Source organism: Aedes albopictus, chromosome 3, assembly GCF_035046485.1.
Source record: "Aedes albopictus strain Foshan chromosome 3, AalbF5, whole genome shotgun sequence".
Classification (NCBI taxonomy): Eukaryota; Metazoa; Arthropoda; class Insecta; order Diptera; family Culicidae; genus Aedes; species Aedes albopictus.
In genome coordinates, this window is record NC_085138.1 from 418,789,430 (window position 1) to 418,799,042 (window position 9,613).

A 9,613-nucleotide genomic window follows, 5' to 3' on the forward strand; every position below is an offset into this window, starting at 1 on the left:
GCGCAGCCACAGTTGATCAGCAAGAGTAAATCAATTTAATTTTGTATGGCGAAATGCATCTAAACTTGAATTACTTGAAATACAAAGCTTTTCCCGAAAAAATATTTGGTAGGTTTAATAGTGATCACCGTTGTGCACAACCACTACCAAATATTTTTTCGAATAATGTGTTCCACTTTGAAGAATTTGCCTTTAGATGGTATTCGCCATACAATATTTTTGCGATTTACTATTAGCGATTTTTCGCGCATAGAAGCTAGCGCCACATTGGTCGATGCGGAGAGTAGGAAAACAGCCGATGTAGATAATTCATTCCGGGAGAATCCTGCTCAGGATTCCGGGAGAATCCTGCTCAGGATTCCGGGAGAATCCTGCTCAGGATTCCGGGAGAATCCTGCTCAGGATTCCGGGCGAATCCTGCTCCGGATTCCAGGAGAATCCTGCTCAGAATTCCGGGAGAATCCTGCTCAGGATTCCGGGAGAATCCTGCTCAGGATTCCGGGAGAATCTTGCTCAGGATTCCGGGAGAATCCTGCTCAGTAGAGGGTCTTGCCCGGGATTTCCCGGGACAAAAATCCCGGGATATCCCGGGATCTGAAAAATCCCGAATCCCGGGATATGTTACCTGAATTCCCGGGATTTCCCGAAAATTTGAAAAATGGCAAAAGTGCGGCGTCTGAAAACATAACTATTCACTTTAAATTTTGTTAATCAATGTTGTATTCGATTCTACATTACCTAACAAGTGCACTGGCCATCTTTTTTTTTTTTTTAAACAGAAATCAAGTTTTGGTAGAGATTTTTAAAAATAAACATACATATTTTTTGGTAAAATATCAGAATGTGTATTTTCTAGATTTATTGATAATAATTGGGCTGTTCTGGTAGTATTCGTGGAATTAATATAATGATTCATTGCATTGTTTTCAGTATTAGAGTTTGTTGAAATTTTTTTCACGAAATATATGTATTTTTTTTTTATCTGTAATAATGAGATTTTTTGCCCTAGGTTAGCTCATCTCGGGACCCACGCTTTCCGAGTAATAACTCAGGTGTGATAGTCAGGTGCTTCAACCATCACACCAAGTCCGTTCCATATGTGTAATATTTTCAAACGGAACTATTGCAGAATTATCTAGGGATATCTTGAATCCTTGTAGCCATTTCTGACAGACCTATTCAGGAAGTCTGATGCTTAAGAAGGGTGTATTACTAAAGTGCTACATTACACCTTTTCTTATTATCTGGATAATTTTTTAAGAATAATCCATTCATGTTTTCATGAGCAATTACTTGGCACATTTTCAGAATACATTCGATACGCGCGAGATAGTCGCCTAGGAAAACAGACTTGTTTTCAAATTTTCAATCATAGCGCTCTTTGATAATTGTTGAAAAAAGGTCGCCACATAGCCAGGTGATGTGTTGAGTACTGCGACCGCACGTGACATTTGCATTGCGATTGAATTTGGTTCACCATTGAGGGCCCTGGAAAATAGTCATCATAGTTGTCCTTTTCATGCAACGCACAATAATTTCCTCTAGGAATATAAATCGCCAGCAGTTAACAAAATTTCCACCTTGGACTGATGTATGTCCTACACTCTTAAAATGTTCAAGATTTTGAGTTTTGCTCTAGAAATTTCATCGTCAAAAAAGTTCCAGCTACGCAAATATCTAAATCATTTTTTCCTTTGAAGAATAAATATGGGGCGGATGCATAGCCTAAGTAATAATAAAAAAACAATGTGTTGCCTCTGGGCACACTGCTCCGAATCAAACGAACGGAGTGTCGTCGACGCTTAACGATGGCCTTGACAGGTCAAAAGCAGATGAGGTCGATGACGAGGCAAAAGCATTGAAACCGGCATGCAGAGAAGACTAGGAGCTATAGTTAAACGTGAAATTGCCTCAAAAGATCAAAATTATTAAATCCTAATGATTGAATTTGATATTCTATCTAGCCTAAAGTGAATTCGTTATCCTACATTAATCAAACAGTGAGCTCGAGAATTTGTTATACTAGTTGGTAATGAAATACTAATTGAAATCGCATTTCTATAAAATAGGTTAGAATCTGCAAGTTAGAGTTCTACATATTGAAGTCGTGAACTACTATTACTTTATTCAATTAGGTAAAGTGCTAGGTAAAAATAATCATGCAAATAGTTCTAGATTAGCTAACGATACTTTGATTGCAGTTAAAGCTAATCCAATTAGTTGTGTCGGGCAAGGAGGCTGCAAAAACTCCGCCAGTACACCGAAAGTGTAAGTCGCAGTGTAATTGTAGGCAAACGCTATATTCTAATAAATTAATCTTATTGCAGTTTAAAGCTGCGCTAAACCCAAGTACTGCGTGACGCTGCTAACAGCCCGGTGACAGCATACCCTTGCCCTCTTACAACACATCTTTAAAACTTTCGATATGAGTACTCAATCGAAGAATAAGCTCCTGATATCGTCGGATCCAATACGAGAGGGAGGCTGCGTCAGCTGTTCGCGCCCCGATTCGTACGACGATTTCGTACAGTGTGACCAGTGTGACAGCTGGTGGCACATGCGCTGTGCGGGAGTCACAAAATCAATATCGCAGCGGCCGTGGACCTGCCGCACTTGCCTACCATTAAGCGTAGCATCCAGCAGCAGCTCAGCTCGTATTTCGCTCCGGCTGAAACAAATCGAGGAAGAGCGCGCTATACAGCAGCGCGAATGGGAGGCAGAAAAACGAGCTCTCGAGAACGAGAGAAAGGCCATGCAGGAGAAATATAAACTGCTGGAGGATCAGCTCGCTGAAAGAGAAAACGCCACCCGGCGTAGCCAAGTTAGCCGACCATCGAGCATGAGGCGTGTTAGTGCTTGGGTCGAAAATCTTGTCGAAAGCCAGGAAGTCGAGGGTGCAGTTGGTGGAGTGGTCATCGGCGTAGCGTCAGAAGCAGACCAAGATGTTCTACGTGAAGAAGCCGAAGAAGCAACGCCGTCAACCGTCGGCCGCACCGCTGACGTCATTCAACGATCGGAGAAGCCGGTGCACCCGAATCAACTGAACGTCCCCATGCAACTAGTCTCTTCTGACTCGTCGCCCCAGGATGGAAATCAGCAGCAAAACAAAGGCGCGATTCCAAAAATAGTTCCGAATAGTTGTGAACCGATCCGCGATGGTAATGTATGGACAGCTAAAGGTAATTTCACATCCTCTGTACCCCCCGTACTACATCCAGGTAAGCCAACCATTGTTCCAAAGCCAAAAGATAAAATTTCCGCTCAAACGAGCGACGATGCATATAAAGATTTGCTAGCAAAATTAGGGTCAATTGGTGTGTCTCCTATTGTCCAGAGCGCACCACAAGTTTTTGCAACAGAGCCCATAATACAAGGGCATGTTTACCCTACCGTTCCGCTTCCTTTAACCATGGGAGAGAACGAATCTTGCATTGCTCATAGAGCAAATACAGATCCACATGTTACTAACATGCAGTCAATCGCGCCTTCCCCGTCAATAGTACCCAACGTAACCGAGCAAGCCCCTTCCCCCTCGCAGTTAGCCGCGCGTCAGGTAATGCCTCGCGACTTACCGATGTTCTCCGGTGATCCCGCGGAGTGGCCTATCTTCATAAGTGCGTTCGAAAATACTACCGTCGCGTGTGGCTATTCTAAAGTGGAAAACCTTGCGAGACTTCAACGGTGCTTGAAAGGTGCAGCATACGAATCTGTTCGAAGCCGTCTCTTGTTACCAGAATCAGTACCACAAGTGTTAAGTACTCTGCGTCTTTTGTACGGCCGACCGGAACTGCTTATTAATGTTCTTTTAAACAAACTGCGGTCAACCCCAGCGCCGAGATCTGACAAACTAGAGACGCTCATCGAGTTTGGTCTGGCTGTGCAGAGTTTGTGTGACCATCTTGTAGCAGCAGGACAGCAGCCTCATCTGACGAATCCCTACTTGTTGATGGAGTTGGTGGACAAGCTACCTGCGCACGTGAAAATGGATTGGGCGAGTTACATGCAGAGATATCCCGAGGTGAACCTGAAGACCTTCAGCAACTTCATGGAGGGCATCATGGTCGCGGCGAGCAAAGTTACGCTGTACACGAGTAGTTGCACCGAAAAAACAAAACCCAAACCCAGGACATCTATCAACACCCATTTCAACGAACAGGAATGGCCAAAGGACGATGAAAGGATTTGCTGCATCTGTAAAAATCGTGGACATCGCGTTCGGGAATGTGATGCTTTCAAAGCGCTATCCATCAATGATCGCTGGAAAACAGTGCAATTTCATGAACTATGTAGAAGTTGTCTTTGTGCCCACGGCAAAAGAAGTTGCCGAAATGCTGCTCAGTGCGGTATCAATGGGTGTACCTTTCGTCATCATCCCCTGCTCCATTCAAACCGAAGCGAGCCAGCTCCGCGTGAAGTAGAGACGCAGAACGTAGAAGCGGCGGGAAACCACACTCATCGCCTGCTGAATCAGTCACTACTGTTCCGAGTCATTCCAGTGACGCTTTATGGACCTCGAAAGGCAGTGACAACCTTTGCCTTCCTCGACGATGGATCACAGCTGACACTTATCGACGAAGAACTTACTCGAGAACTTGGCGTTGATGGTAGGAGTGTTCCGTTGTGCATCACTTGGACCGGGAATGTGTCCAGGATGGAAGAAAATTCGAAGCAGCTGCGGCTAGATATATCTGGCGTGGATAAGGGAAAACGTCTGAATCTCGACGACGTGCGCACCGTGAAAAAACTGGCCCTGCCAGGTCAGACGCTTCGTCTAGACGACCTCAGAGACAGATTTCCATATCTCAATGGCTTACCAATTTCAGGCTATGAGAACGCTTTGCCACGTCTACTCATTGGAGTCAACAATCTGCACTTAACCGTCCCGCTGAAAGTTAAGGAAGGAAGTTTCAATGAGCCGGTAGCTACTAAGACGCGGCTCGGGTGGTGCATCTATGGAGGAAATGGCTCCTCCACGTCAAATTCAGTCAACGTCCATGCTTGTGAGTGCAACTGTGATCGCAATCTTCATGATCTGATAAAGGATTATTTTATCTTGGAGGATGCCGGTGCAACATCGACGAGTGAACCAGTTTCGGCCGAAAATAAAAGAGCACAGGAACTTCTGCAGCAAACCACGGTCCGAGTCGGCGATAGGTTCGAAACCGGGTTATTGTGGAGAGAAGAGGAAATCGAGTTTCCCGAAAGCTACGGAGCTGCGGTGCGAAGATTGGAGTGTTTGGAGAGACGCATGAAGAAGAATCCGTCTTTAAAAGATAACCTGGAACGTCAAATCAACGAATATCAACAGAAGGGTTATGCTCACCGTGCCAGCGAAAAGGAGTTACGATCGGCAGACTTAAGAAGGGTCTGGTATCTTCCTCTCGGAGCCGTAGTCAATCCAAAGAAGCCGGAAAAGGTGCGTCTCATTTGGGACGCGGCTGCTACGGTGAATGGGGTATCCCTCAATTCCCTTCTGCTTAAAGGTCCGGATCAGCTGACTTCGTTGTTAGCGGTTTTGGTACGTTTCCGGCAATATTCGGTAGCAGTCTCAGCGGATATTAAGGAGATGTTTCATCAGGTTAGAATCCGTGAAGCCGATCGTCAATCCCAGCGATTCTTGTGGCGAAACGAACCATCAAGCAGTCCAGATATTTTTATCATGGACGTTGCAACGTTTGGATCAACGTGCTCACCGGCCTCTGCACAATATGTGAAGAACAGGAATGCAACGGAATACGCGGAAGAATTTCCAAGAGCTGCAGAGGAAATCATTCACAACCATTACGTGGATGATTATTTGGCAAGCTTCGAGACGGAGGCGGATGCAGCAGAAACTGCGGAACAAGTAAAGTTTATTCACATCCAAGGTGGTTTCGAACTTACGAACTGGAACTCCAACAGTACTATAGTACTGCATCGAGTAGGAGCAGCAGAAGATAATGACCGGAAGCATCTGTTTCTGGACAAAGGCAATCAGTTTGAACGTGTTCTCGGAATGCTGTGGTTAGTTGGCGAGGATCAGCTTAGCTTCTGTACACAACTTAAAGAAGACGTACAGGAAATCATTGCGGGAAATATCGTACCCACGAAACGGCAGGTTCTACGTTGCCTAATGAGCTTCTTCGATCCTTTGGGCCTGTTGAGTTTCCTATTCGTCCACGGCAAAATTTTGCTGCAGGATGTATGGCGTGCCGGAATACAATGGGATCAAACAATCAGCAATGAACAGTGGGAGCGTTGGCAGAAATGGATCGCGGTTCTTCGACATGTATCTACCATACAGATTCCCCGATGTTATTTCATGAACGCCACGGCACAATACTACAAGGAAGTACAGCTACACATTTTTGTAGATGCGAGTGAAGGAGCATATGCTGCTGTCGCCTACTTCCGGATTATCGACCTGAATGGGGCACCAAGATGCGCATTAGTGGCGGCCAAAACCAAGGTGGCACCGCTTAAGCCGTTATCGATACCCCGTCTCGAGCTACAAGCGGCTGTTCTCGGGACCCGCTTATTACACTTCGTTCTGGAAGCCCATACCATAACTGTAAAACAGCGATACTTATGGTCAGACTCCACAACAGTTCTGGCGTGGCTGAGAGCAGATCCTCGAAAGTATAAGCAGTACGTAGCATGCAGGATCGGTGAAGTTCTAATGGAGACAGATGCCAGCGAGTGGTGGTGGGTACCATCAAAGTTGAATCCGGCGGATTTGGCAACAAAATGGGGAAGCGGCCCCACCCTGGACGCTGATGGGATATGGTTTAACGGACCTCCTTTTCTGTTGAAACCCATCGAAGAGTGGCCAGCGCAGACTACACATCAGCAAACAGTAGAAGAAGAACTACGTGCATGTAATATGCATTTGCAAGCCACACCAATACCTTCAGTAATTGACTACGATCGATTTTCAAGTTGAGAAAGACTCCATAGAACTACAGCCTACGTACATAGATACATTGCCAACTTGAAACGAACGTGTTACGGCAAGGCGAGGTTAAGCGGGCACTTGACTCAAGAGGAGCTACAGCAGGCTGAAGCAACGCTGATACGATTGGCACAGTGGCAATACTATCCCGAAGAAATGTCGGTCCTTACACAGGATCGTGAGCGTCCACCATCCGAGCGAAAAGGTTTAGAGATCAACAGTTCACTGTATCGTTCTACGCCGTACATTGACGAGTTTGGCGTTTTGCGGGTTGACGGAAGAATAGGAGCGGCTAAGCATGCGGAGGTGGGAATGAAGTTCCCATCCATTCTACCAAGAAGTCATCGCGTCACGAGTCTCATACTTCATGCATTCCATCGAAAGTTCAAGCATGCCAACTTCGAGACGGTTGTGAACGAAATTCGGCAGCTGTATCATGTACCTCGACTCAGAGTGACTGTCAAGAAGATCAGCAGTGAATGTTTGATTTGCAAGTTGCGCAAAGCGGTTCCTCAGATCCCACGGATGGCCCCTCTTCCACCGGCTCGTCTAGCAACGTTTGCTAGGCCGTTCACCTACGTAGGATTGGATTTCTTCGGACCACTGGTGGTAAAAGTCGGGCGAGGTAATGCAAAACGATGGATTGCTCTCTTCACTTGTTTGACCATTCGAGCTGTACATTGTGAAGTAGTTTGTAGTCTATCGACGGAAGCTTGCGTAAAGTCTATTCGCCGTTTCGTGTGTCGCCGAGGTGCACCGGCAGAAATTTACTCAGACAACGGCACCAACTTCCACGGTGCCGAACGTATATTGATGAAGCAAATTCAGCAGGGAGTTGCTGCAACCATAACAAGCACGACCACCAAATGGTTCTTCATCCCACCAGCGTCACCCCACATGGGTGGGGCGTGGGAACGTATGGTGCGTTCAGTTAAGCAGGCAATGCTGGGCGCCTACAATTCCGACAGGAAACTGGATGATGAATCTCTTTTGACGTTTGTCTCTGAAGCGGAAAGCATGGTCAACAGCCGACCACTCACTTATCTCCCTCTGGACGCAGAGGAAACCGAAGCATTGACTCCGAATCATTTTTTGTTAGGAAGCTCAAGTGGTGTACGACAGCCGGTTGTTGAACCAACTGACAACTCAGCCGCCCTCCAAAATACTTGGCATTTGATCAACCATCAACTAGACGGCTTCTGGAAACGATGGATCCGCGAAATGTTACCGACCCTAACAAAAAGGACCAAGTGGTTTGGTGAAGTGAAGATGGTTAGCACTGGAGATTTGGTGATGATCATAGACGACAGTAAAAGGAACAACTGGATCAGGGGACGCATAGTGGAGGTAATCAAAGGATGTGACGGACGAGTCCGTCAGGCGGTAGTAAGAACTGCAGGGGGCTTGCTGCGCAGATCTGTCTCTAAGCTAGCTATCTTGGACGTCCTGGCTAATGGTAAAATTGGAACCGGTGGCCAATGTTACGGGGGGGAGGATGTTGCCTCTGGGCACACTGCTCCGAATCAAACGAACGGAGTGTCGTCGACGCTTAACGATGGCCTTGACAGGTCAAAAGCAGATGAGGTCGATGACGAGGCAAAAGCATTGAAACCGGCATGCAGAGAAGACTAGGAGCTATAGTTAAACGTGAAATTGCCTCAAAAGATCAAAATTATTAAATCCTAATGATTGAATTTGATATTCTATCTAGCCTAAAGTGAATTCGTTATCCTACATTAATCAAACAGTGAGCTCGAGAATTTGTTATACTAGTTGGTAATGAAATACTAATTGAAATCGCATTTCTATAAAATAGGTTAGAATCTGCAAGTTAGAGTTCTACATATTGAAGTCGTGAACTACTATTACTTTATTCAATTAGGTAAAGTGCTAGGTAAAAATAATCATGCAAATAGTTCTAGATTAGCTAACGATACTTTGATTGCAGTTAAAGCTAATCCAATTAGTTGTGTCGGGCAAGGAGGCTGCAAAAACTCCGCCAGTACACCGAAAGTGTAAGTCGCAGTGTAATTGTAGGCAAACGCTATATTCTAATAAATTAATCTTATTGCAGTTTAAAGCTGCGCTAAACCCAAGTACTGCGTGACGCTGCTAACAGCCCGGTGACAGCATACCCTTGCCCTCTTACAACACAATGTTTACCATTTTTTTTATAGCGAAGTTGTGAGTATCGAAGAATTGAACGTTTGTATTAGTCGAGAAAAATGTTACAGAATTTGTTCCATATATTTTTTGCCGGTTTTCGAAAAATTTGGATTTTTCCCGGGATCCCGGGAAATCCCGGGATATGAAAAATAAAAATCCCGAATCCCGGGATTTTTTTCAGTCCGGGAAACAAGACCCTCTACTGCTCAGAATTCCGGGAGAATCCTGCTCAGGATTCCGGGAGAATCCTGCTCAGGATTCTGAGAGAATCCTGCTCAGGATTCTGAGAGAATCCTGCTCAGAATTCTGAGAGTATCCTGCTCAGGATTGTGAGAGAATCTTGATTCTGAGAGAAGCCTGCTCAGGATTCTGAGCGAATCTTGCTAAGGATTCCGAGCGAATCCTGCTCACGATTCTGATTTCAACAGGCTCAGGATACTGAATGAATCCTGCCCAGGCCTGCCCAGCAAGAAACTTTCCCAGGATTTTCAGAGGATATCGCTCAGGATTCTAAGC

General features: G+C 45.6%; 2 protein-coding genes across 5 annotated transcripts; both read left to right on the forward strand.

Annotated features, from left to right (window-relative positions):
• Positions 1-546: 546 nt before the first annotated feature.
• Positions 547-9,293, forward strand: LOC115269769 (uncharacterized). 4 transcript variants are annotated; one of them, XR_009998681.1, is made up of 2 exons: positions 547-8,946; positions 9,006-9,293. XR_009998681.1 is itself a non-coding variant. In XM_062856333.1 (2 exons), the coding sequence occupies exon 2, from the start codon at positions 2,426-2,428 to the stop codon at positions 6,920-6,922; it is 4,497 nt and encodes a 1,498-aa protein (XP_062712317.1). In that variant the 5' UTR covers positions 547-2,268; positions 2,328-2,425; the 3' UTR covers positions 6,923-9,293. The 4 variants fall into 4 exon arrangements, 2 of the variants coding, with proteins under 2 accessions (XP_062712317.1, XP_062712316.1); XR_009998680.1 differs by having other exon boundaries at positions 547-8,678; positions 8,748-9,293; XM_062856333.1 differs by having other exon boundaries at positions 547-2,268; positions 2,328-9,293.
• LOC134291042 (uncharacterized) lies at positions 7,088-8,563 on the forward strand. Its single transcript, XM_062858304.1, has one exon. It carries the CDS (start codon positions 7,088-7,090, stop codon positions 8,561-8,563), a length of 1,476 nt encoding a protein of 491 aa, XP_062714288.1.
• Positions 9,294-9,613: the final 320 nt, after the last annotated feature.

What these genes read in the sequence shown, in the direction of transcription:
- LOC134291042 (XM_062858304.1), top strand. Translation starts at nt 7,088, where the DNA reads ATGTCGGTCCTTACACAGGATCGTGAGCGTCCACCATCCGAGCGAAAA.
- LOC115269769 (XM_062856333.1), top strand. Translation starts at nt 2,426, where the DNA reads ATGAGTACTCAATCGAAGAATAAGCTCCTGATATCGTCGGATCCAATA.